This window comes from Anastrepha obliqua, chromosome 5 (assembly GCF_027943255.1).
Source record: "Anastrepha obliqua isolate idAnaObli1 chromosome 5, idAnaObli1_1.0, whole genome shotgun sequence".
Taxonomy (NCBI): Eukaryota; Metazoa; Arthropoda; class Insecta; order Diptera; family Tephritidae; genus Anastrepha; species Anastrepha obliqua.
In genome coordinates this window covers 20,457,817-20,483,933 of record NC_072896.1, presented here as the reverse complement: position 1 = coordinate 20,483,933, position 26,117 = coordinate 20,457,817, and the positions used below count along the sequence as shown (strand labels likewise).

The 26,117-nt window shown below is 35.5% G+C and overlaps 5 protein-coding genes across 14 annotated transcripts; 2 read left to right on the top strand and 3 right to left on the bottom strand.

The window, feature by feature from the left end:
* Positions 1-3,047: 3,047 nt before the first annotated feature.
* Positions 3,048-4,066, bottom strand: LOC129249084 (cyclin-dependent kinases regulatory subunit). Its single transcript, XM_054888710.1, has 2 exons — positions 3,698-4,066; positions 3,048-3,631 (listed from the first exon to the last, which is right to left on the bottom strand). The coding sequence occupies exons 1-2, from the start codon at positions 3,751-3,753 to the stop codon at positions 3,463-3,465; spliced, it is 225 nt and encodes a 74-aa protein (XP_054744685.1). The 5' UTR covers positions 3,754-4,066; the 3' UTR covers positions 3,048-3,462.
* A 5,058-nt stretch (positions 4,067-9,124) lies between these two features.
* LOC129248165 (uncharacterized) lies at positions 9,125-14,549 on the top strand. Its single transcript, XM_054887621.1, has 6 exons — positions 9,125-9,314; positions 11,740-11,805; positions 11,880-12,007; positions 12,075-12,233; positions 12,294-12,450; positions 14,266-14,549. The coding sequence occupies exons 1-6, from the start codon at positions 9,284-9,286 to the stop codon at positions 14,379-14,381; spliced, it is 657 nt and encodes a 218-aa protein (XP_054743596.1). The 5' UTR covers positions 9,125-9,283; the 3' UTR covers positions 14,382-14,549.
* A 1,164-nt stretch (positions 14,550-15,713) lies between these two features.
* On the top strand, positions 15,714-16,322 carry LOC129248166 (interferon-related developmental regulator 1-like). Its single transcript, XM_054887622.1, has 2 exons — positions 15,714-15,932; positions 15,999-16,322. The coding sequence occupies exons 1-2, from the start codon at positions 15,813-15,815 to the stop codon at positions 16,080-16,082; spliced, it is 204 nt and encodes a 67-aa protein (XP_054743597.1). The 5' UTR covers positions 15,714-15,812; the 3' UTR covers positions 16,083-16,322.
* A 1,607-nt stretch (positions 16,323-17,929) lies between these two features.
* LOC129247553 (long-chain-fatty-acid--CoA ligase 5-like) lies at positions 17,930-19,193 on the bottom strand. Its single transcript, XM_054886717.1, has 4 exons — positions 19,140-19,193; positions 18,793-19,020; positions 18,541-18,714; positions 17,930-18,435 (listed from the first exon to the last, which is right to left on the bottom strand). Exons 1-4 carry the CDS (start codon positions 19,191-19,193, stop codon positions 18,298-18,300), a joined length of 594 nt encoding a protein of 197 aa, XP_054742692.1. The 3' UTR covers positions 17,930-18,297.
* A 3,221-nt stretch (positions 19,194-22,414) lies between these two features.
* Positions 22,415-25,993, bottom strand: LOC129248162 (acyl-CoA-binding domain-containing protein 5). 10 transcript variants are annotated; one of them, XM_054887613.1, is made up of 5 exons: positions 25,690-25,993; positions 25,544-25,621; positions 25,405-25,461; positions 23,713-24,238; positions 22,415-23,646 (listed from the first exon to the last, which is right to left on the bottom strand). In XM_054887613.1, the coding sequence occupies exons 4-5, from the start codon at positions 24,178-24,180 to the stop codon at positions 23,110-23,112; spliced, it is 1,005 nt and encodes a 334-aa protein (XP_054743588.1). In that variant the 5' UTR covers positions 24,181-24,238; positions 25,405-25,461; positions 25,544-25,621; positions 25,690-25,993; the 3' UTR covers positions 22,415-23,109. The 10 variants fall into 10 exon arrangements, with proteins under 10 accessions (XP_054743588.1, XP_054743585.1, XP_054743592.1 ...); XM_054887610.1 differs by having other exon boundaries at positions 25,694-25,993; XM_054887617.1 differs by lacking the exon at positions 25,405-25,461 and having other exon boundaries at positions 25,588-25,621.
* Positions 25,994-26,117: the final 124 nt, after the last annotated feature.

Here is a 26,117-nt window from a genome sequence, read left to right as displayed (position 1 = left end):
ACATAAATTTACCATATGAAACTGAAAAACAAAGTTTTCTCCTATCCACCGTAGGGCAGTGATTTGAGGTTCAAATATCAGTATGCGAAAAAATTTGTCATTTGCGCCGCGTGGTAAGTTGGTAATTGGTAATGTACAAAAACGATCAAATTAAGATGGACAGATCCGGTTTATATCGCACATAAGTACCATTTTCTGCAAGCCCATGTGCCTGCATATGTATGTATATGTGTATGTGGCGCTGAGTATATGCCATATTAGACGCTTTGATAGGGGATGTGATCAGGAAAATGTTTGTAGCTGCTGCGCTTGCATACACAAGCGAACATACATATGGATGATATTTATTATTTTTTATATGCATTTGTATTCGCGCATAAACAGGTATATATTTGGCAATAATAGCGCATGTTTGTGCGTCACCCTCGAGTGATCAAATTTAGAGCCCACCCGCTGATGGGAACATACAGAACACCGAAATAGAGCAAATTTTTATATGAGCTTTTTCGGTATTTTGTGTATTATTCTTTGAAGTGTTTTAAATAAATCGCGTATATTTCGTTAGAAGACTGAGAATCATTACCTTGCTGTTGTTGTAGCAGCATAAACATTCCCCATGCAATTATTAAATTATATCCTTGTTGTTGTTGTTGTAGCAGCATAAACATCCCCTTACAATTATTAAAAGAGTAAGAATTATATCCTTGTCGTTGTTGTTGTTGTTGTTGCATAAACATTCCCCATACAAGTATTAAAAGAGTAAGAATTATATGCTTGTTGTTGTTGTTGTTGCATAAACATTCCCCATACAAGTATTAAAAGAGTAAGAATTATATGCTTGTTGTTGTTGTTGTTGTAGTATCAGCATAAACATTCCCCTTACAACTATGGGGAATGCTGTTGGAGTGCCAGTCCTTGGCCAGTCCCTATATAAATCCGGGTCGCTTCGATACTGTAGAACCGAATACTGTGGAAACTGAACCATATCCTTGAATCATTTCGCTTCAAAATGATTAGGTCTGAGTGGATTTAGGCTCTAATAGAAATTTTTAGAATTAAAATTTCATCATTGTTCTTTCAATAAGATTAAAGAATATAAAAAGTATTATTAAAATTCCGAATTTGCAACATAAAATTTTATTCAAACACCAATAGAAGAAAGCCTCCACGTTGCTAGAAGTCGGATCTTTGCTACTAAAATGGCACTGATTTTTATTCGGCTCAAGCTCATCACTCCAGCAGCAGACCGAAATTTATATCGTTCCCACGACAGTCGGTGCTACGTTGCTGGAACGACTCGGATTTATATCCGGTCAAGGACTGTCACTCCAGCATCATTCCAAGTACATGTATATTAGGGCGGGTCGATTTAAAATTCGCTCATTGCTCTGTGAGAATCGTATTCTAGGGATCAAAATAAGAAACTTTGCCGAAGGAACCTAGAGGTATGGTAACGAATTCTGATGTCCCCCAATTTGGGTCGAACGAAAAATCCCACTTTGACCCATTTAGAGTGCTCCAATCGAGTGTCAAATATATGACCGACCTCCACTAACTTTGGACGGCCGATCCACCCATGCCAGTGGCACACCCCCTGGAACTCCCCTGGGGGTTCCCCATACAATCATTTCAAAATATCACCATTTTTGGCCTTTACATGAGAAAAGAAACTAAAAAGTTCGACCCAAATTGGGGGACATCAGAATTCGTTTTAGAGGTATGGTTCCTTCGGCAAAGTTTCTTATTTTGATCCCTAGAATATGATTTTCACAGAGCAATGGGCGATTTTTTTGCCTCCCCACAAATCGACCCGGCCTAATGTATATAGAGTATTTATGCTGCTACAACAACAACAACCGAAAGTTGTATGCCTAAATATACAACAATAACGAAGCCCTTTGAAGCAATAAAAAATGAACTACGAGTATTATAAGTTTGCTTTCCTTTTGATTCAACTCTGCCAAACAGTTTGACATATTTTAGATGACCTCGATAAGTGCACAGCCTGCTAATATAGGTCAATGAATGGACAAAATTAAGAAATGCTACTACAACATTAGCCATGCGCTTAACGTTTGTTCCAAGGTAACAGAATACCCTGGTTTTATATCTGGCTACGTTACGCCTTTCTAGTAACCTCTCTCTCAATTATTTGGAGAGTATGTTTCGGTCAAACACCTAACAGAAATGTACGCGCCAATTATTTATTTTTTTTTTAATTTTTATTAATTTTTTTTTTACTTTTTATTTGTTTATTTATTTTTTTTTTATTTATTTATTGTTTTTTTTTCATTTTTTTTTCATTTATTTTTTTTTTTATTTATTTATTTATTTATTATTTATTTATTTATTTTTTTTTTAATTAATTAATTTTTTTTTTATTTGTTTATTTTTTTTTTGAATTATTTATTTATTAATTTTTTTTTTTTTTTTTATTTATTTATTTATTTATTTTTTTACGATTTTTTTATGATTTTTTTTTTTTGTTACAATACCAAGTGTTATGATTTATCGAGAAAGAAGCTACAATAACAACAACAACATGCGTGAAATAGTTGAAGCAACTCAAAAACTATTTTCAATAAACCAAAATTATTTCCTTCACAAATTAATAAAAACCCTACTTGACAACATCCTTGCACTTGGAATATTTCATAATAAACACAATGCATTTCCCCTTGCAAAAACAAAGTACCCAGAATTAACCGTTAGCATCACATTTCCAAAGCTGAAGAAACTAATGCCAAATCTATTTATTGTTTTATTGAAATCACAAACATATTTTTACGGTGTATTTCTATTTCTTTATCATAGGCATGCATCTGGTTGTAGAAAATTATAAACCACATACATAAAATCTTAAAACTAAAATACACTAGCCAATATGGAATTCGAATCGTAATCATGCCGCGAGCCTAGCTACTAATATGAAAACACTAAAAATATTCGGAATGAAAAATAGGAAAATTAGTTTTATAAGTAAAAAAAATTGCCAATTAGGCTCAACATAACTTATTTCGAATATGAACTTAATAGTAGTAATACAAAATCTGTTTGTTCAAAGGTTCAAAATATTTGCAAACCTTGATGGCTCTCAAAATACATCTATGGCAATCATGATGAGGTTACAAATATTTTTGCTATTAAAAACCTATCAAACAGCCTGGCTCTACTGCATACGTTTGTTTTTGATTTTTTTTTTTTCTTTTATATATATTTACATTTAAGTAGTCCTTTGAACAATTAAGGCTGAAATAAGATTTCACAGTAACACGAATCTGTTCAAATAGGCTTCCACACTTAGCTTCTTTTTTTTCTAGAAACCACAAACGCAATTGTAGACGATAACTGGTTTTGATTAGTTTTCACGAAACTTCAGCAGTGTAGCAGACGTTCGAGACCTTAATAGCAAAAAGTGGTAGCTCCTGGTTCTTCTGAAAGGGTTTCTGAGATGCATGCCTTCTACTGCTGTATTGGACGACGGAAGAGTAAAATGTGCGGCTCTGGTTTGTGTATCATATAGTGTATCCAACCGCGTGATTGCTGTACGCCAATCGATCTCCATTCTGCTTCGGTCATCAGATGTGTCTTTGGTACTAATTTCGACAGTTCCTTTGGCAGCACAACATGTCTAAATAGAAACAATTAGTAAAAAATAAAAAATAAATAATCCACAGAAAAATGTACACAAATTTACCTATATTCGAATTTCTCATCGTAATATTTATCAGAGTAGTAAATGTCCTTACTCATGGCGATGGTATTGCGTCGTTTCTATATACTGGAATTTGCCAATGTTTGCACCTGGTGCAGATGTTCCGCAACCTGTAGATTTTGTTTCAAAATGTAGCAATATTGAAAATTTGGCTTGGAAATCTTCAATTCGCAAAAATGTTAATTCCACTTGGCAATTTGATTTGTTGTATTTCTTCACTTCTCACTTAATTTCGGTTTTTTAAATTTGATTTTTCCACAAATTTTACACGTTCGTTTGCATAGAATACTTTCATTCTCTTCTTCAGTAATGAATTTCGTTCCGCAAGGGCGCTAAATTGGCGTCGATCGTTTTATTTTCCGTTTGAATTTCTTGTTTCACTTTGAAAGATCACAAGCAGGGTAGTGAGAGTGAGATAGCCATAGAGAAACTTTTAAAATGCCAGCGACGTCTAGCGGAGTGATTATGTAAAGTCTAGTTGTGTTCACAAACATAGTTGAGAAACAGGGTTGCTTCTAAGTTTTTTGGAAAATTTAATCGGTAATATATTATATATAAAAATAAATGAACGAAGTTGTGAAGGGGGAAATTATAGTTGTTTCAATCAGATAAAGTATGCAAAACTCTCGTACATTAAATGTTACAGAAAAAAGCGTTCATTTTGGCGTTTTATGATATATAATTTTAAAAAATGGAAAAAATATGTAAGCTGCTTTAATTATCTTTACAATGGCAATTAGTTTCTTATTTTTTAGATGGACTATATTCTGAGATAATTAGGTATTATTTTATTCAATAAATGTGAAAACGCAAGCCAGGCAGCCTAACATGTGAGAAGTGTTTATTGGCTTATAAAGTAACAGTCAATAAAGTGCGTTCCCGTTCCCACGGCAGTCAGTTCTACGTAATCGGATTGACTCGGATTTATATTCGGCCAAGGACTGTCACTTCAGCAGCATTCCCCGTATATGTATGTATGGGGAATGTTAATGCTGCCACAACAACATCAACAAAGCGAATTTTGATTTCATCGTTGCCGCTTCGTTAATTTTGATGTCAAAGACACTCCCTACCAAGGCGAATTTATTACAGGTGACAGCAAACACATATAAGTAAAACCCTACATGTATTTGTTGTTGCGTTTGGTGCAAGCATCACGTCAAAATCAGCAAGCAAATGTAAACATACGAATGTAAACATACCAATACATACAAACAAAGCATATCATTTTGACGTAAACCATACCTACGGCGAAAAATTCAGCTGGGTGAATGCTGTCACCTTATTAAAACCACCTTGCTCCCTACCTTGAAAAATCAGTTGTCGAAAATTACGAGAAAGAAAACAATTTTCGAACCCCAGGAACTAAAAACTGGTCGAAAAATTTTTTGGAACCACCTGAATAAGACTGGATACAAACAGAAGCTCGTATTTTTGGTGCTCCACTAGTTTACACAGAAATCATTGATTCACAACTGCATTGACCCAAATTCCTTTATTGAGTTTTGGTAGAGCTCCTACTCCTACTCGTGGCGTGCGTCGTATTGTTGTTCTCCAAATGGAGGAATCTACATTTTTGAGCTGACTCTGACGGCAGATGCTTTTTCTGTGGAGCTTCTTGGTGTTACATGGACGGAGGAACGAACCTACGCACTTCCGAATGGTAGTCACGCATCAACTCAATCGGCTATGGCAGCTGCCGTATGTACATCTAGTGTAAATCAGTTCTAGCACAATCACAATCGGCTAATTTGGGTCCCAAGACACAGGGGTATAACTGTGAAAGAAATAGCGGACGCATTGGTGAAAGAGACCGCGACCTCGCCATTAATAGGACCCGAGCTCTTCCTTGCTTTAGGATAACACGCCATCAAGGAGAAGCTTAGGAATGTAGAGGTGGGCTACGTCCGGCGAAATCCTTACTGGGAGAGTACAACCAAAAGAGGTTTAAAAGACTCATAAACCTCCCCAAGAGTAAACTGAGAATGCTCGCAGGCGTTCTCACAGAGTACTATAGACTGCGTAGTCATCTGCACATAAATACAATGGGCTCTTTAGCCTGCGTGTTTTAGGAGCCACCAAATCTCCTGGTGCTCCTTGGCTCGACCTTTTCAAAATTCAAATTTCATCTGCAAATGATCGGGATATGGCCTACTGACGTTTGACACACCAGCTTTGTCTTTATTTATTTCTGTTATCACTCTTTCATTCAGTACAGGGTTGATTTTTAGCAGCCACTATGCGCTGTTCAAGCATATTGTCAAGCAAATTTTGTAAATTTTTTTTTCTTATCTTTTAAGGGAAGTAAGGCCGATTGCTTTAATGAAAAGAAATTGCAATTCCCACCTAAAAATGCGTAGGTTGATAACAACCAAATAAGGCAGTTTGTTTTCTTAATATACAAAATATTGCAGTGCACCCTCCAATTATTTCTCAAAAATCACGAAATCCACTGTTTTGCTTCCATTGTAGTCACCAATACGATTTGTGAAAGTGCCCATTTACACGATGTCTCCACTGGAAGGGAAACATTTTGTTCGGGGGTGAAGGACGGCCGGGGAAGAGGGAAGGGAATTTGTCTCCTGTACTGGCGACACGCTTTGCTCTTCTTATTCGTATTTCCAATCTTAAAGCAATTTTTGACAGTTGCTTCATTCGTTTTCTGCTTTTGTGGAAGAAAGTTCTAAGTTATGTGTTGGTTTTTATACAAACGGAAGAAAACAACGATGACAAACATCCGAACGCTGCTTGGGAAATGCACGATTATTTTTGCTAGTAAAGTAGTATAATTTAAAATAGTTATGGGACATGTTTATGTTGATTTCTAATTTTTTCCTGCATTTCTAGATACTCAAGTTAATTTTAAGTTAATTATTTACATATGAAGTATTTTTAATTTAATTTTTTTTATTCAAGTATAAGAATGTATAAATATATTTCAATAAAAAAAACAACAAATTATTTATTATTTAACCAGTTTGCATTTTTCATTCATATATTTAAGAAATTGTTGACGAACCTTTACCGCTTTACATGTAAGCGTGAGCGAGAATACATCCGAACCATACGATGCTAAAGTATTAAATGTCAAAATGTCGCCGAAAACAATTTTGCCCGTGTGCCCGCGAATGAGACATGAAAAGAGAATTTCCAGTGTCTCCCTTCCAGATGTCTCCGTGTGTAAATGGGGTGAAATTCTGCACATTCTCGGCATTTTGCTTTTGTGAGCCATTCTTTGCATTCGTATTAATGAATTGAGTGAGTAACAACGTTTTGAAATTAATTTCGCATTTCGGTGAAAAATTATTGAGGAAAATACAACCAATAAAATTAACAATTGCAAAATTGTTAACAATAACGGAAATCTGTCGAAAGTTACACATTTTCAGATTTCACAACGTTTTCAGCAGTGAAAAAGCGGGAAGACGCGGCGCTATTCACGACCTTGTGAAGTTCGACAACGAAGTTAGACTTTTCTGTGGCGAAAAAGCATTCAGTAAAAGCTAATCTTATACAACAAAGTAACACGTTTGAAGAAGCAAAAAGGTGTACGAAAAACAATTAACACAAACTTACCTGCTATAGAAAATTTCTTGTTAACGCCCCTCTTCGACGCGGAGGTGGTTCAGTTGGTCGATACGAAGAATATCGTGCTGCCATTTCTATTTCACATTACAGTGAAAAAAGTCGGGTCGGTTATCTGGTAGACAAGTAGAGACGAAAAATTTATCAGCAACTTGAAATTTGCGATTAAACATGAAATTTGTTGCAACAACAAAGGCCCAACTACAACAACATGCGAAGCATTACTTATTGAAATTTACTGAAGCTGAGCAAGAATCGAAACGTATAAGGTAGTAGTCTGGTAACTTATTTTGAAGATTTCGAATTTCGGTTTTTTACATATTTTGAAAGTGCGATATATTGGTAATATACTGTACAAATTTTAGACCGAAATTCGAAATATTGACGAAATTATAGCACATACATGAGAGCGGCTCGTACTTGCGCGGCTCAATTGCTAAAACTTTAAACGCGTTTTTCTCAAAACAACGTTTTTCCGGATGACCGTCGTGAAAACCAATTTTCTATCTAACGGATTGAGCTGAAATTTAGATGTTTTTTTACACATCAATAGTTCTGGCGGGTAGTAGATTTAATATATTTCGTCCCTAACTTTCCATTATTTAGTCCGATTTCCACTTTAAAAAAAGGCAATTTTCTTACGAAGTCCGCCGTTTTGTTATTTTTTGTCAAAATCATTTGATCTTACTACCCGCCAGAACGACAAGCACACTGATTAATAAGCAATTGGTTTTTTCTGTTTCAGATGACCACAAGTGACAAAATCACGCCGGCCAGCCACTGTACCTCTTTTTTTTTGCCGCGTGCTGCAGTGTACAAAAATAGTATCAAAACAATAAAAAAAAAAAATTTTTGAATATAAAAAATTTCTACTATTTTTAAAAATTGGAAGAATCAAAGAAGCATAGCTGCGTCTTGATTAAGTACGACTTTAATAAATTTTACCCCCTCCAAATTAATTGGATTTCAAACCCCAAAACCTATCAACCTTGGAAAATAAATTAAAAATTAAACATTAAACAAATTTGTGTACAGAGGTGCCTTTAATATTTCGGGAGTTGGCAACCCTGGTGTTGCAATCTGACAACTGACAGCTGTATCGCAAAGTTTGACATTTTTTGGCTTTTACGTACTCGGAACGTGTTGAAATACCAGCGCTATTTATGTTTACAGTAACTTAAAAGGTTCATCTCGGTCCAAAAATGGAATCAAATCGTGAACATTTTCGTGCGATTATTTATTACAACTTTCGACGTGGATTATCTCAGCAACAGTGCATGGATGAACTTAATTCATTGTTTGGCGATGAAGCTCCATCAAGGACCAGTGTTGATCGATGGTATGATGAATTCAATCGTACACAAACAAATAATCAGAAAAAAAATGGCAAAAATTAAAAAAAATTAACAACAAAAAGTGTTTAAAAGTGAGCGTTAGTGAAAAATATCCTAAATACAAAAATTGAAAACGAAATTTATCAATTTATCTTTAAAATTTCATAAATTACCTAAACAAATTTCAGAGTAGCGCCAAAATACCTCGTGCTGTTCTGTCAATCTACCCAAAGAGTCAACTCGAATCTTTTGTAGCCGTTAGTTCATCATTGTTCACGCTTTGTGCTTCTCCTCCTTGGTGGAAACAAGCGAAGAAGCATCGAAAAACGTGCGCACCAGTACCATTAAAAAAGATATACAAGAGTATATCCAGTTGCAACAACAAGAAGCAGCACACAGCATAGAAAAGCCAGGTGCAACAGCCGATAGTAAGTTGGCTGCATTGCTGTCGTCTGATCCGGCATTTGAATTTACATCCGTATTCGTGTGAACGTCTAAGGATAAAGAGCAGTGTACTTGTGCAAATACGACGCGTGCTTCAACCGGTAGTGCAATTTCCACATTCTCTACGACGGCGTCTCTGTGCTCATTCAAAATTTCTGCTACCTCGCCTAAATCTAAACGTAAGACGTCTAATAAAGACAAGAAGATGTCGCGCCGCAACAAGAAGGGAGGCAAAGGTGAGTTAAATATTTGCAGCAATATAACATTTTTATAAACGTGTTTATTTATTCTGTGATGTACATGTGAATGTATATGTGATATTAAATTCACGTATACCCTACAAGCAGTGCTGAGCACTTTTGACAAATATTGCAACACATTTACAAGTATTTTATTAGTCTCTAATACATGCTCATTATCAGAATAGCATATACAACATTTTTTAATGGGGAAATCAAATATTTCATTTGATATTCTTTTAAATATCATGAATAAACTAATATAAGTGAAAAATATATCTACTGTACTTTAAACGCCAAGGCAACTCATTTGTATGATTATAATGTGGCTGCTCTGAAAACAGTTCTAGTGTGAAATTTAGCTGTCTTTCTTTCATACTTGTTATAGCCGAGCGAGTAGATGCTTGGTTAAGGGTGCGACCAGAGTGAGCGCTGAAAGCCGAGCCGAGATTGTCAGTGCGATAAAACTGACTACATATAGTACAAGTCAATACAAATAAGCTTGTGTATAACACAGTGAACGCCGACAAGAGCAGAAAGCAAAGCCGATGAGTGCGAGAAAACAGTTTCAAAGCGTTTTGCGCGCTTTTTTGCATTGTTGATGTTTACTTTTTAGAGTGCAGTTATATTTTTTAATGGTTTAAAAATAAACAAAAATGGATATCGATCAAATAATAAGTGAAATTTTTTCCCGGCCTGCTTTGTGTTACCAAAAAAACATTAGTGCGCTTGAAATAAAAAAATGGGCTATAGAAAATAGGGTGTCCCATAATGTAGTTACACATCTACTTCAAGTGCTTAGGAGAATAGGCGTCAAAGATTTGCGCCTCTCAGCTAAAACTCTTTTTAAAACAAATAAAAAAAAATCTGTGATTCAATCCATTCCAAGTGGAGAATTTTTATATCGCGGTATCCAATACCATTTTAAAATAGGCGCATTTGCTTTTCTTCACGATAAGGATGAAGTAAAAATTGACGTAGGCATTGATGGGCTTAAGTTGTATAACAGTTCAAGTAAAGTTTTGTGGCCCATCCTTGGAGCAATCGTTGGCTTTCCAAACGAGTACCCTTTTACCATTGCTTGCTTTTCTGGGACGGAAAAACCGTGGAACGTCAAAGATTATTCAAAAGATTTTTGTGAGGAAGTAATTTATTTGAAAGAAAACGGACTTCAAGTGGGATCAAATCCCATAAAGAAAAAGTTTGATATCCGTTTATTTTGCTGTGATACACCTGCCCGTGCCTTTGTCACAGGTGTACAGTCTCACAATAGTAAAAATAGTTGCTCAAAGTGTGATCAAGTAGAAAGTTATGTAAATAAAAGTATTTGCTTTTCGAAAAAAGTTCATAGCCTACGCTCTGATGTTTCTTTTAAATATAGAGCAGAACCGGCACATTATAGTTCTACTTTTAGAACTTGCGAAAGCATTTTAGAAAAATCAGGTTTTAAAATGGTGTCGCAATTTCCACTTGATCCAATGCACCTAGTCGATCTTGGTGTAACTAAAAAGTTGACTCAGTTGTTAATGAAGAGAGCTAATTTCACTAAAATTAATGAAAAAATTAATTTTTTGTCAAAATATGTTCCTACAGATTTTGGTCGCGTGTGCAGGGATTTCAATGAAATCAATAATTGGAAATCGACGGAATACAGACAATTTTTATTGTATATTGGAATTTTTGTATTAAAAGACTGTATTGGTAGTGATTTTTACTTTCTCTTCCTCCTAATGCACACTGGAATACGGCTATTATCAAGCCAAAAATCATTAAAAACTGAAGCAGACGTAGCACAGAATATTTTGCAGGAGTTTGTTCATTTGTTTGGGCAAATCTTTGGTGACTATTTAGTTAGTTATAATGTGCATGGGTTGTTGCACATAACAGATTGTGCTAGGCAGTATGGAACTCTTGATAGTTTTTCGGCATATAAGTTTGAAAACTATATGCAATATTTAAAGAAAATCGTTAAAAAGCCAAGCAAAATTCTTGAGCAAATATATTTTAGGCTAGAAGAAGGAAATGATGTCGAGAATATTTCAAAAATTGGTGCTTTCAAAATTGATCACAAAAAAGAAAAAGATTCCTACTGTTTTAGCAGAAAAGGTGGGCCTGTCAAAATAATAGGTATAGGTGATTATTCAATAGGATACAGTTTTGGCAAATTAGAAAACTATTTTGACCAACCGGTACAATCTTCTCCGGCACTAGGTATAATACTAGGTGATCAATTAGGTAATGAAGAAATAAAAATACCCAAAGAGGACATTGCACACAAATACTTTTGCATACCCCATGAAGGCAAACACTTACTTATACCAGTTCTGCATCACCTTTTCCACGTTTTTGAAAATTAGATTTAACATTTAAAATATTAAGAAATTTGATTTTGATACAGCTGTTTTTTATGCTATTATTACAGATATGGAGTTTTTGTTCAGCGAAGAAAGTATTGGCATTGAGGCTCAGCAGCCAGTTGGCGACAAGGGTATTTTAAATGCATATATATATATCATATTTATATTGTTAATTTAAACTTAAATTTTTAATTTTTCCCAGCAGTTGAGGAATTGTTAAAAACGGTTTTAGCAAACCAAGCCAAAATATTGGAAAACCAGAAAATAGTTATGGACCAATTCTTTCATTTCGGCAAGCGACTAAATAATTTAGAAAACATATTTAATGAAAATGTACGTATTTAGAGGCATACCACTGTCGTATCAAACTATTTACATTCTTATTTTGATAACTATACAGAAAATCGAAGCCAGTGAGCATCATTCTGTTTGTAAAATGACTGGAAAAGAAGTGGATGAAATTCAAACGGAAATATCGTTCACATTACCATTGCAAACGATAGCTGCAGCTAAAGAATTTGAAAAAAAGCTGCTGCAACAACAATATCTTGAGGCAATGGTTAGTAAAAAAATAATTTCTTCGTTCTTGTCTAATAGATGTTTTTGTTTTAATTTTTAGAAAAGGTTTCTTTTGAAAATTAAGGGTCCTGAAACGACTGTTGACGATTTGCTTCGTCAAATTTATAGTGATGAAATGTTGTGGCTTTGCAACTGGGATGGTAGGGGTAACAAGGAAGCATTATCCCAATATTCTATTGTTTCGGATCTTCTTTTTGGTAGGTGAATTTGTACTTTCTTTTGTTTTTGGTTATTCACTTCATTTAAAATTATAATATGGTAAATAACTAGTTCTAAAATTTAAAATCTAAAAAAAAAAAATTAACATACATATGTACAGTGTACGACAAAACTAAAGCACGAAACTTACCACCATACCACCACAATCAGAAAATAAACTTTCCAACAAATAGTAATGGCAAATCTTTTTATTGTATTTAGAAGAGGGCACATTGGTTATTGTGTAAAAAAAAAATTATACAATAAACTTCATTCTAAACTTAAATATTAATTCAAACATAACAGTAGTATTAAATATGCCGCGACAAAACTAAAGCACATTGGTATATACTTGTAAAGAAAAGTTGGTTCTTCTAATATTTCGTAGCGAAGCCCTTGTTTTTCAATACCGCTGCACATCTTCGTGGCATAGACTCAATCAAATTATTTAAAACATCTATGGAAATGCTTTCCCAAGCTCGTTCTACCTGAACAAACAGGGAGTCCTTGTTTTTGCAGTTTTCGCGTTCTATTTTCCGATTTTACAATCTCCCATAGATTCTCTATGGGGTTGAGATCGGGTGATTGTGCAGGCCACTGCAATACCTTAATTTTATTGGCAACAAACCATTCTTTCACACATTTAGCGGTATGCTTAGGATCATTGTCCTGCTGGTATATCCAACTCAGTGGCATTTCCTCCTCAGCGTGGGGCAGCATAATGGTCTGGAGAATGTCTTTGTACACAAATCTGTCCATTATGCCATTAATTCTATGAATTGGACCCACTCCATTGCCGGAAAAACAGCCCCACACCATTATGCTGCCTCCACCATGCTTTACAGTACCTTTACAGTAACATGGGTTTAAACGTTGCCCTTTAGGTCTGCGTACAAGCTTCAGTCCATCAGAATTTTGGATGTTGAACTTGGATTCATCAGAGAAAAGGACGGTTCGCCACTTGCTGATGGTCCAGTTAATATGCGCCTTCGCGAATTCGAGTCGTGCTCTCCGATTCTTTATTGAAATGAAAGGTTTTTTAGCACTTCTATACGTTTTGAAGCCACCTTCGACAGTTCTTCGCTGAATGGTTTTAAGGCTAACGGGCAATGATAATTCACTTCTCAGGGATCTCGCCGATATAAAGGGGTCTTTCTGGACCTTTCGAATAATTAATTTATCCTCACGAGTAGTTGTTTTTCGGGGCCTACCACCTGAATGTTTGGTTTCAAAGGAGCCGGATGACCGAAAACGACTTATTGTGCGAGAAACTACGCTGTGATGAATCTTGAATTTTCGAGAAATATTGATAACCGATTCACCGCCATTAAATTCATCTATAATTTTTTCACGTAATACCGTATTATACTTGTTTCGGGCCATTTTTAACGTTTTTTTTATTTCTTTAGCTCGAAAATGTAATAAATGCCGCTAAAACCACGCAATAACACTGATAATGTTTTGCTTATGCTTGACGTATAATATTATAAATCCTAACGGTTCTCATTAATAACTAACTGCCAGCTATGGATAGAAAGAGGGAGTTGTGCTTTAGTTTTGTCGCAGTAAGTTTTTGCACGTGCTTTGTTTTTGCACATAACAGTACTATTTTTCCGTTAAGAAACTGGAATATTGTATTTTTGTATCATATATATTTGTTATTATCAGATTAAGAAAAAACAATTGAAGGATATAACCATTTGTTGTCTTTTTTTAACTTAAAGAGTTCAAGAGGGACTTCGTGCTTTAGTTTTGTCGCACACTGTACATATATACACCGCATCTATAACATCGTATCTGTTTTCTTGTTTCAGATATGTTTCAGCTATGCGGACAAACTTACGAGAAGAACATTCGTAGGTCCATTGAGCTTAGTCACCACCGTCTTAAGCAGCGAGATTATCGGCTGCGGCATAAAAATAAAAAATAATATTTAACACTTATTATATATAAAAAAGTTATATGTAAATAAATTATTAATAATAATTAAAAAAAAAATTTAATTACTAATCAATGCATGTATTTACCTTTTGCTTTCGAATAATAACGTTTATACTATTTTGACACTAATTTTGCCTTAATATAATTTTTTAAATATAATTATAATATATATAAAGAAGTAGGTATACTAATAACTAGTAAATAAATAAATTACTAATCAAAAATACTAATCAAATTAAATGTAAACGTACTTTTGTTATTAAAATAGTTTCGTGAAAACACAGTTTCTAAAATATAAGTGTAAATATATTAATAGAGTTATTATAAATAAATGTTATTTACGTTATATTTGTCGTCAATTTGTAAAAGAAAACCATTAAACTAAAACAAAATGAAGTAAATATAAAAAAAAAAATTGTTTGTGACTCGAACTGGGGATTTTGGGTTGGAAAGTTGCATTGCTAGCCGCTCGGCTAGCTATGCTGCCGGCGCTGGCCTAAAAGTTATTTTGTTCGTCGCTACGTTTATATGAAACTGGCACTGAAACGAATCCATATGTATGAAAGGGATAGAAAATCACACGTACACATATTTTTGGCACGATTTTCCCCAACTCTCTTAACAAAGTGATTGTAAAGAGGTGTGGTTAGTGACCGTTTAACGGTCACGCGTGCCGGTAACGTGAGCGGAACTCTTCTTCCTGGGTACGTGACCGAAACTCTAACACAATTACACTTTTTTTGTATGTTACAAACACATATGCACTCGTATTTGTTTGAAAATCGACTTTTTTTTGGTTCTCCGTCACCTTTGGAAAATGTGTAAGCAGTAAGCAAATTTTATTCATATATTTTTTCTCATGTTTGCATCAGTAAAAATAAACAAACGCCGTTGCCGAATGGGTTGGTGCGCGACTGCCATTCAGAATTCACAGAGAGAACGTCAGTTCGAATCTCGGTGAAAACACCAAAATTAAGGAAAAGTTTTTTCTAATAGCGGTCGGCTCTCGGCAGGCAATGGCAAACCTCCGAGTGTATTTCTGCCATGAAAAAGTTCCCCATAAAAAAAAAAAAAATCTGCCGTTCGGAGTCGGATTGAAACCGTAGGTCACTCCATTTGTGGAACAAAATCAAGACGCACATCACAAATAGGAGGAGGAGCTCGGCCAAACACCTAAAAGAAGTGTACGAGCCAATTATTTAATTTCTATTATAAGACACATTTTACACCTACAACAACATTACATGCACAACAATCATTTACATATAAACGCATATTAGCCGCTTACTAAAACCCTGCGATCCAAATATTTCTTCTGCAGGAGGATACATCACCTGAAATCAATATTCGCTTTGGCTCCGAATGCCTTCTTCTGGACTCTTGGGCCATTCATCACCAATATTCTGCGCTGTGCACCATAATGGGCCCGGGCATGACCTCACAGCTGCAGGAAAACGATTTCATACGCGATATCTTTCAATTGGGTGCTAAACTCGTCGACGATGGACACAACAAAACTAAACAGTCCAAATTGGAGCGCGTGAGTAGCAGAAATGATTTGAGCTTAAATATTCTGAAAACTAATTATTTCTCACTTTTATTACAGCATTTATTAAACGCAGCCGCATTCAAGGCACGCACAATAACGCGTGGCAAAAATCGTGACAAACGCTATAGTTACAATTATTAAAGTAGTTAAGTTGCTAGAGAAAATAGAGAAAAGTTAAATTTAAATTATGAAATAAAAAAACATTTTTGGAGTTCGCATAGCGAAAACTGCGGAGTGCTGAAGAGGAATCAAGGAGCAGCAAGCAAACGCAGGAGGAGCTGAGAAACTAACCGGTTGTATATATGCGGAAAAGGAAAAATCTGTGTCCTAAAGTGCAACAATATTGGCAGCCAACTTTTCCTACACTGTTGCAGCTTCTGATGTGGGTAAAAATGATTAATAAAATGTTAAGAAAACTAAATATACTGAAACATATGTATGTATAGCATAAGCACAAGTGTGAGCGCCATTGTGGCGTGGCATAAGCTTTGCTTAGACGCGACGCGTATAAACGTAAATTATTATTAATACGAGTAGCCTATATTTAATTGTAAGTTAATAAAGTTGTAAGGTAACCAACCCAATGCATCACTGATGCTGGATTTAAATTTGTCAGCAGCGTTTTTGTGCAGTAGAACGAACAGACTGTTGTTGTTTTAGTATAGCCATGTTGTATGAAGTACTGTAACAGCACAGAAAAGTGAAATAATTAATCGAGGAGATTATATTATTTGTACGCGCTTTCATTATGCGCTCCACTTTCTTTAGTTTTTTGACGTGATAACGTTTTATAATTCGATTTAACAGGCTGCACGCACGAAAAAATGTGTCGTTACCTTGCTCATATGTAGTTACCTTGCTCGTATGTAGTTACCTTGCTCATATGTAGTTACCTTGCTCATTGCATTGAATGAACTGCAAGCGAAAGCGCGGAAGGAACGACAAAGCAAAACAAAGCAAACGAACGGCAACGTTCGACATCTTGCTCTCCCCTACTTAAGTGAGCGTATATATGTATGTATATGCGCATATGTACATATATAAATTCACGTATTTGTATTGGCATATGCCTTCCCTGCAAACCAACTACCTGCTATTTACACTGCTAACTTGTGGGTATCGTTCACCTGTGAAGTTGTGAGCTTTGTAGTAATTTTATATTCTACGCCGTGCACTTTCTACCTACTTCCAGTCTATACGTGTGATGATTTTATTCGCTCGCACTAACAGAAATTTCTCAATACTGCTGTGCTGCTCTAATTGACATTCAAGTTGTGAATGATGTGGGTAACATGTAGTGAACAAAACCTTCTGAACTCATGAATGTTGTTGTTAACATGTAGTGAACAGAATTTCATGAACTAGTGAATTTCGTTGCTAACATGTAGTGAGCAGAATCTTTTGGGCTGGTGAATGTTATTGTTAACATGTAGTGAACAGAATCTTTTGGGCTGGTGAATGTTATTGCTAACATGTAGTTAACAGAATTTCATAAACTAGTGAATTTCGTTGTTAACATGTAGCTAACAGAATCTCATGAATAAGTGAATTTCGTTGTTAACACATAGTTAACAGAATCTCTTCAACAGGGTAATTTTGTAGGTAATACTTACGGATCCTATATACAATAATCCTTCAAAATTACTGATACAAATGGTTATTTATTGAATATTATTTATTTAATGAATCATTTTAATATTTATTTAGTTAATTTTTAGTTTCTAAAGAAAATTAATACAATATATAATAATTTTTTTAGTATGTTCTATTTATGTACAGCTATTTATATTAATTTACTATTTACATTATAAAATTACGTTAAGTTTTAGTTATTTATTTTAGTATTTACATTATAAAATTAGGTTTGGTGTTAGACAAATTTTAGTTTTAGTTATTTATATACATGAATTAGTTTAGTTATTAGAAAAGTTTACGTTTTAGTTTTTATGTACATAAATTAGTATAATATTTACATTTGATTACTCTTTTCTAATAAAATTTTATTTAGTACCTGAAGAATAGTTTTGGCTAAAATGGTAATAGTTTGCTTTTATGCCGGTATTTAAAATATCTATTTTGCAGAAATTTAAATTGATGCCTAATTAAATAAATAGCAATTGCATGTTTTTTCTATTTTCGCATAAAGTTTAAAATTGTTCGCATTTTACTTCTAACTCCTCTACGGGGTTTCTCGCACTGTTTTCTGTTTTTTTCTTTTTGCTTTTGAGCTGAATAGAAGTCTCTTATAGTAAATATAACTATGCACTCTGTTCAATGTTGCCCACTCCCTGTATTGCTTTTAATTGGCAATTAATGCTCCAGCATTTAGAAACCTAATTACTGCTGTATTTTAGATTTAATCCAAATGTTTGTACATGTCGTCCAGCTGTGGCTTAAAGTAACTCCTCAATTGTGGCCGCTTCGCTTTGAATGTTGGTGTCAGTAGTCCATTTTGTACCGAAAACGGATCGGGATGCAAATATATATCCTTGACCTGGTATATAAATACAAAATTTGTAATTATTATTAATTTTAAATTATGATATTATTACCACGTCATACGCTACTAGTATAAGCAGATATGCACTGGGCTACTTACCTGTTCGAAAGATTTCAGTCCGCTCTGCTTACCCCAATTCAGCATATCGCTCCTGATGAGTTCTTTTACTTGTGGATTATTGCATAGCACCGAAAGTGTGCCCTTGACGCGATTGTCGTTCGCCCACTGCTTGAGAACATCCACATCAGGCACGACGACGGCTATGATGCAGCTCTAAATGGGCGTTAAGGGTTGTATGTAAATATGGCGTGAACATGAAAAGCTAGAAATTATGTCAAAAAATGGAATTACCTTAAGGCTCTCTCCGTAAACGTACACCTGATTTACATATTGGCTCAGAGTGTAAATATTCTCAATTTTCTCCGGTACAATATATTCGCCCTGGCTTAGCTTGAAAATGTGTTTGCGACGATTGATTATGCGCAGCGTGCCATTTGGAAGCCACATGCCCACATCGCCCGTGTTGTGCCAGCCTTCAGAGTCAACAGCCTCAGCAGTTTTCTCGGGATTTTGTAATAACTGCGACGCAAAGGCAGAGAAAGAAATTATCATTCAAGTTAGTTTTAGTCACAGAAATCAAGTTCGCACAGGAAGAAACCATTATTTGCTTAAATTATCAACACCTACCCGTGGAATACGTTAGAACCGCGCACGCACACCTCCCCAGTGTTTTGACTGGCGAAATACTCCATCTCCGGCACATCCACAAGCTGCAAAGGATTTGTGAATACGTTTTTCTGAAAATAAAAATACATTTTATTAGTTTAAATAGATATATAATTCCAAAATTTACTAAAAATTGTTCAACTTACCTTTTTGCTTGGAGATTTTCACAGAATTAATTTTTGTATTTGACATTTGCAACTTTTTTTTTGCTGTCACTTTCGCACTCACTATAGTTAAGTTTAATAAGTATTCACGAAAATTATGAGATAAATATATGTATAACCCAACAAAAATGACAAAAGAATTAAATGTGATTGTGTGGGTATTATTGGAAAAATTGAGTGAATGTGTTGGTAAAATTGGAAAAACTGGTGAACGTTGGTTTGCAGGGATTCTTATTGATTATTATTAATTTGATTTACTTGAAGAATTTAAAATAAAACCAAGTTTGTTAATAATACCTGTTGTTTTAATGTTATTATTATTATTTTTTTATTATATCTGAAGGAAAAAATTTATGGTAATATTTACCATATCTATACTAATATTATAAAGAGGAAAACTTTGTTTGTTTGGTTGTAATGAATAGGCTCAAAAACTACTGGACCGATTTTAAAAATTCTTTCACCATTCGAAAGCTACATCACGAGTAACATGGATTATATTTTATTTTGGAAATAGGGCTCGAGATATAGGTCAAAACGTGGACCCGGGTAACCTTCGGATGTGTATGTACAATGTGGGTATCAAATGGAAGCTGTTGGTGAATGCTTTAGTTCAGAGTATTTCCATCCGCTCCGTGACTAGGGTCTCGAGATAGAGACCAAAACGTGGACCCTAGAATGTGTTTGTACAATATGGATATCAAATGAAAGCTGTTGATAAGTGCTTTAATACGGGCTAATTTTCATACCTATTGATGACTCGGGTCTGTGGTGCTTGGGTTTAGATGGATCGATGCAAGATTGACGAAGTTATGAGTATTTGAGCGTCCATTGCTCTAGACCGAGTTTCTATACCAGTTTTACGCCAAAGCGTTTTTCTGAAACTTGCCATTTTTGAAGTCCAAAATTCAAAATCTACTAGACCAATCGATTTGAAAATTTGGACACCTCTTCGTCAGGTATTCCTGGTAGCTTTGTTTTTTTTTTTAATAGTTAATCAATAAAAATTTAACAGATTTCTTAGCGAAAATCGGTTTCTTGGCCCCCAAGCGCTACAAAAAATATAAAAATCGAAAAAAGAAATTCCCTCAGAATACCTCGAGAAATAGCTCCTTTAGCTGAAGCATTTTCATTTTCTTTGCTTTAGATGATTCAGTTACGAGTTATGATGCAAACCGCAAAACAATTTTTATTCGTGGCGCTTCCGGAGATTCACTATCACTCGATCGATTTTCAATATTTAGAAATTCAGGATCAATGAATGAAAATTTAGGATAATTTAGTCAAATGTTGGGTTACTAAATATAAATGAATTGAATAAACTAGCACTACCTGTCACGCAAAAAAAAATAACAAAAATAGAATCTTAAAAATACGACTTTTTCACTGCATTAACCTTAACGATAACCGGCTCATACGAATAGTAGGCAGAGCTGTTGCATCGATTCGACGCTTTGAAGGAAAAGCGACCATCATGGATGCGTTCAAGGGATCTTCTGAAGTTGACAAAATTTCAGCCCTCGAATTTCAGAGGTATTCCACACACACAGAACACTATCCGCTAGGCATGCAAGCTGTGAGACTTGGAATTACCTTGAGTCCTTTTTGCGTCAGCTGGCGCCGGTTAGCACGAGAAAGAAACGACTGGCGCGCTTTATTAAACTCGGCCAAAATCACGTAAGCGGTTATCGCACCAATCAAGAAGAAGAAGAAGAAGTATGGAGGATAAGATGAAATCATCTCGGCATCTTCTCCTTAGCTGCCCTACTCTCGCGGGACTAAGATTTAGGCATCTTTGTTCTCACTTCTTTACTAAGACTACTGGCTGATATTGGCAGGCCTTGATATTAAAAATCTGATGAACTTCATCAGCAGCATAAATCAAGGAACACAACCCCAACTTAGTCATCGTTCGTAATCCACATATATTCAACCCCCTCCTTCCCCGCACCCCCCTCCTTTCTGTCCTTTCTCCACATTACTTCCTTCACAGAGACATCACATCAGAAAATATGAATTCGATTTCTTTCGTCCAAAAAGCACTGGCGTTCAAGTCGGTGGTTGGCAGTCGCACTCGGAATGCTAAATGTGTTAGGACTTGGTTCCTCATCTAGCTTATTCCCCACGACTATTCCCTAACGCCAAATATGAAGAAATCGCGCGAGGCCAAGAGATTTGGGTCGAATGAAATAGTCACCAATGAAACCATAACCTTTGTTTTTAGAGCCTCAAGAAATCGTATTATTATTTTGGAATGAATCTAAAAATTGGAGGGAAGTTGAATGAAGCGCATCGCGCTAAATGGAGACCATAATGACAAATGAAATGTTTTTTTGTCGGCGTACCCTTCTTTTTTCAGGGGCTTTGCCGAGCTTCTCCTCCAAATGGTTAAACTTAAAATTTCACCTCTGATAAAGGTAGCTGTAAAACACAAATAGAAATACAAAAAGTCACGGACTTATTGACCCGCCCTCGTACAAACAGAAGCTTGTAGTTTTGGTGCCCCACTAGTTTACACAGAAATCATTGATTCACAACTGCATTGACTCAAATTCCTTTTTTTTGGTGTTTGGCAGAGCTCCTACTCCTACTCGTGGCGTGCGTCGTATTGTTGTTCCCCAATTGGAGGAATCTACATTTTTGAGCTGACTCCGAACGGCAGATGTTTTTTATGTGAAGCTTTTTGGTGTTACATGCACGGAGGAACGAACCCACGCACTTCCGAATGGTAGTCACGCATCAACTCAATCGGCTATGGCAGCTGCCGTATGTACATGTAGTGTAAATTAGTTCTAGCACAATCACATCCGGCTAATTGGGGTCCCAAGAGACAGGGGTATTACTGGGAACGAAATAGCGGACGCATTGGCGAAAGAGGTCGCGGCCTCGCCATTAATAGGACCCGAGCTCTTCCTTGCTTTAGCATCCAACCCAGCTCTATCCTGAGCTTAATAAGGGAACTGCGTCTGGATGAGGTACTGTGATGAGTAGAGGGCAGAAACGACCATGAGGTCGAAGTGCAAATCTCGTAGAAAATCGAAACTAATCGAAATCAGTTCTAGAGCATGAAACTACAGTGCATCTAAAGTTATAATTTTCATATTTATTAATTTTTTGCTGAGCTGTAAATCGAACTGATAACATATCACTAATATAAAGAAAACTACCACGAAGAATACAAACATATTTATAGGTACAAAAAATCATTTGATGATTCCTCAGCGTGCGGCTGAACGAAAACTTTTACCAAAAATAATATATTTATGTATATTTTATAGTGCTTAACAAATGAAAAACACGTAACATTTATAAGCTCACAATTAATCGCCATTCCATCTATAATTTCAAACAATTGCATTATCTATTGCGCTAGAGGAATGTATAATAAAGGTACATTTTTACATAAAAAATAAGCTATAGGTAGAAAAAATGTAAATAAATAACTTGAACTAAGATGTTTCACATTACCGAACCCAAGTGTACGAATATAGTTGGTTTTTTTTTTGTTTTTTTTTTTTTACTTAAATTCGAATAAAAAAATATTTTGTTTTTTAGATTATTTTGCGCAAAATATAAAGTAAAGCTGTAGCGATCGGCACTATTGTTCACTGTTGTAGTCCAGCAGCGTTGATCCATACCCAGTATTGTCAACTTAGTATATTTGTGTATTTAAGGAGCGGAAAGCGGATTCCAAACCAGATATGTTTCCACTTTCGCATTCCCACTTAAATTATTTCTATGTATTGCGTCCCCCCATAAACCGGCGTTTCACGTGACCTCACTTCCGGTGGGGTGCTGCCACGGCACGCGACAATCGTCCAACTATGAAAGGCCATAGCACGAGTAGTGTAAACCAAACAGGTGAAATATCTTCAAATGGCCACCATTTGGGGAATGCTCGCCCTTTACGCCCACTCGCCGAAGTTTTACCTCTCTGTACAACAGTAGAATGTACTTCGTTTACAACTTTCTCTAGGCTATTCATGCGTTGATTTACTGCCACCAAATCGGCATTCATACGCAATACAGTTGCTTGAATTTGTTTAAGCAATTCAGAATTGCGCACCATTGCTTCAGTCAGATCACTATTCATGTCTACTGGATCGCCATATTCATCATCAGATTGGTCCACTGTGCCATTGGACATAGCATACGACGATTGGGCGATTGACGTTTCAGACATCATAGAAACTGTTGGCTTTGTTTGTGTAGCGAGCACTTCTTCCTGCTCGTTTGTGCCATTCATCAAACCGCTGTTGTGTTCAAGGTGATTCGGTTTTCTAGCATGGCCATTTATGCGGACGTTAGAGTGCAACTGGAAGTAAGGAAAGTAAAAGCAAGGCATAAATAATGTTTAACCACTTAATGACTTCCAACTAACATCATCCTCCTCTCCACTGCTATTATTCACGCTCGCTCCATGTTGTGGACTGTTCGTGCGCGAGTTGAATGGGGAATTTGGATGCGATTCTGCCAGCTCGCGCATACCCGGTACGACCATATCCAATTCATCCAAATTTATATTGTCCAAACCACTGATGCTACCTACAAAATTTTGCACGTTCTCGGTAAACGACATCGTTTCGATGATTTCACGCAAACTATCTACGTAACGTTCCATTGCTTGTTGTTTCGTTAAGTGGCGATTATCATTCCAAGCGTCCCATTTCGCTTTGCCAACAACATCCCAGAATCCTGGCCTCTTGTGGTGGCAGGGGCCTTCTGTCGCTTGCTTAAAGTAACCGTAAAATTTGAGCATCATGGCGGTGCTAGGCTGATATGGGCCATTTTTAGGTAGCCCTTTGATCACATTGACGGCGGCTTGAAAACGCTCCTCAATCGCAGCCATTATTTTGGCAGTAGTTATATTGTAGTTATGTTTTAAGGCGTATTACGTTAGCGTTGAGCTGTTGGAAATTCGCAAAAATGCTCAATTAAACGTTAATCTATAATCAAATTGATATATAAGAAGTGGTTATATGCATTATTTCACACAGAGATACAATTAACTTAACGTAGTAGCGAACAATAGGCGCGAGTGATAAGATTAAAAGTCCAATTGTATGGTTCAAAGATATGCAACAATGCTTTTGAGGCTTAAAAGATTAAAGTGCAAAAAACAAAAAAAAAAAAATTAATAAATAAATTATTATAAATTAAATTAAAACGTAATCAACTAATGAATTTGGAATTTAACTCACACTAATAATATCGCAAGTACATACATTTTTACATCACTCACATTACACGTCAAAACTAATCATGGAACTCCACAATATTAGCAGTTAAAACGCAGATAATTCAATTTAATCTAGTGGAAAAACACAAATGCGATAGTAAAATCCCTTAATGTATTTGTTATATATTAACAAATCGAGCAGAGAAAACAAATGGGTAGCACAGCGAACAATAGGCAATCAATTTAAGCAAATAATTGTTTCAGCAGATATTAATAGATTGCATATGTTGCAATTACAGCCGTTTATGTGGATTAAGTTTTATTTTCATATAAGCGCATTTTAGAGAATTAGTAGAATTATGAGATAAAATTTTGTAAACTTATACTGACTTAAAATGCAGTCACAACACGGAAATTGCACATTTTCTATAAGCACATTTCCAAGCTAATATAATCCTACCCGGCAAGCTACGCACGCAAATATACAATGTAGCGATAAAAACCTTGTGAAATCTACTGTAATGCAAACTAGTCGCTCAACAAGTTTTTCCATATATTCAATCGACCACGTACTAACTAAAAATGCTAAAACCAACTTAATACAAGTGAGAAATTGAAAACCAGCCGGATTGTGGTGAATGAATTAAGAGAGTATAAATTGCGAAATGGGCCAAAGTAAGTGGAGCGATTGATTATAATATCGATAGTGGTAATGCACATTTTCTGCTTATAACGCTATTGAGGCATCTTTGTTTTTGTCACACTTTGTATTTCACATTGCCCACTTTGTAATCTCTCTCTCTGTATGCATTTCAGTACTGTAATATTATATTAAGTCATGCTTTTAGTTCTCTCTTATTGGATTTGTAAGCAAAATGCAAATGTCTCAATGACCTTTGCTTTCCGCTTCCTTCGCTTCGCTTCTAAATCTAGCAACGGCCTTTGCTCCTCCTAAGCGTTTTCGAACACAAATATATATTATTAGTTCGTTAATTTGTGTGTGTTTGTATATGCATATCCCCAACATATTTACATATTTAACGCGTTTCACCTTTGTTGAACTCCTAGGCTGCGTACCTTTCGAATACTTCTTCAGCTCTTCCCACGAGATCTATAAAATATAAAGCTTTTTATTTGAGAACCCCAAAGAAAAACAAAAAATGTAAATGTTTTGCGTACATACTCAATTGCTAAATTTCGTGCAAGGTTTTTTGTCGTACAATTCGCAGATTAATATTTCGTTAACTTCCTTTTCCTATTGTTGTATTACCCACAGAAATTTTGTATTAACTAGTAGAAACTTTCTTGATGTGCATACTTTATTTCAACGTGCAATTTCGTTGCGTATGTTTTTTCTATAACTCTTAACGTTTTGCTAATACTTCACATTCAATCGTTCAACTAACTAATTATTCAACAAGACCAAAACTAGTAGTTTTACTAAATATTCATTTGTCACACCAGTTTTGTCTTTGTTTATTTCTGTTATCACTCTTTCATTCCGTGCAGGGTTGATTTTTACCAGCCACTACGCGCTGTTCAAGCATATTGTCAAGCAAATTTTGTAAAGTTTTTTTTTCTTATGTTTTAAGGAAAATAAAGCTGAT

Coding starts and splice junctions, on each gene's coding strand:
- LOC129249084 (XM_054888710.1), bottom strand. CDS start 3,753: ATGAGTAAGGACATTTACTACTCTGATAAATATTACGATGAGAAATTC. Junction 3,632..3,697: donor GATGAGAAATTCGAATATAG/GTAAATTTGTGT, acceptor GTTTCTATTTAG/ACATGTTGTGCTGCCAAAGG.
- LOC129248165 (XM_054887621.1), top strand. CDS start 9,284: ATGTCGCGCCGCAACAAGAAGGGAGGCAAAG. Junction 12,234..12,293: donor AACAATATCTTGAGGCAATG/GTTAGTAAAAAA, acceptor TTTAATTTTTAG/AAAAGGTTTCTTTTGAAAAT. Junction 12,451..14,265: donor TGTTTCGGATCTTCTTTTTG/GTAGGTGAATTT, acceptor TTCTTGTTTCAG/ATATGTTTCAGCTATGCGGA.
- LOC129248166 (XM_054887622.1), top strand. CDS start 15,813: ATGGGCCCGGGCATGACCTCACAGCTGCAGGAAAACGATTTCATACGC. Junction 15,933..15,998: donor AACAGTCCAAATTGGAGCGC/GTGAGTAGCAGA, acceptor CTTTTATTACAG/CATTTATTAAACGCAGCCGC.
- LOC129247553 (XM_054886717.1), bottom strand. CDS start 19,193: ATGGAGTATTTCGCCAGTCAAAACACTGGGGAGGTGTGCGTGCGCGGT. Junction 19,021..19,139: donor TGTGCGTGCGCGGTTCTAAC/GTATTCCACGGG, acceptor TTTGCGTCGCAG/TTATTACAAAATCCCGAGAA. Junction 18,436..18,540: donor GACTGAAATCTTTCGAACAG/GTAAGTAGCCCA, acceptor TTTATATACCAG/GTCAAGGATATATATTTGCA.
- LOC129248162 (XM_054887613.1), bottom strand. CDS start 24,180: ATGGCTGCGATTGAGGAGCGTTTTCAAGCCGCCGTCAATGTGATCAAA. Junction 23,647..23,712: donor GCAGTGGAGAGGAGGATGAT/GTTAGTTGGAAG, acceptor CCTTACTTCCAG/TTGCACTCTAACGTCCGCAT.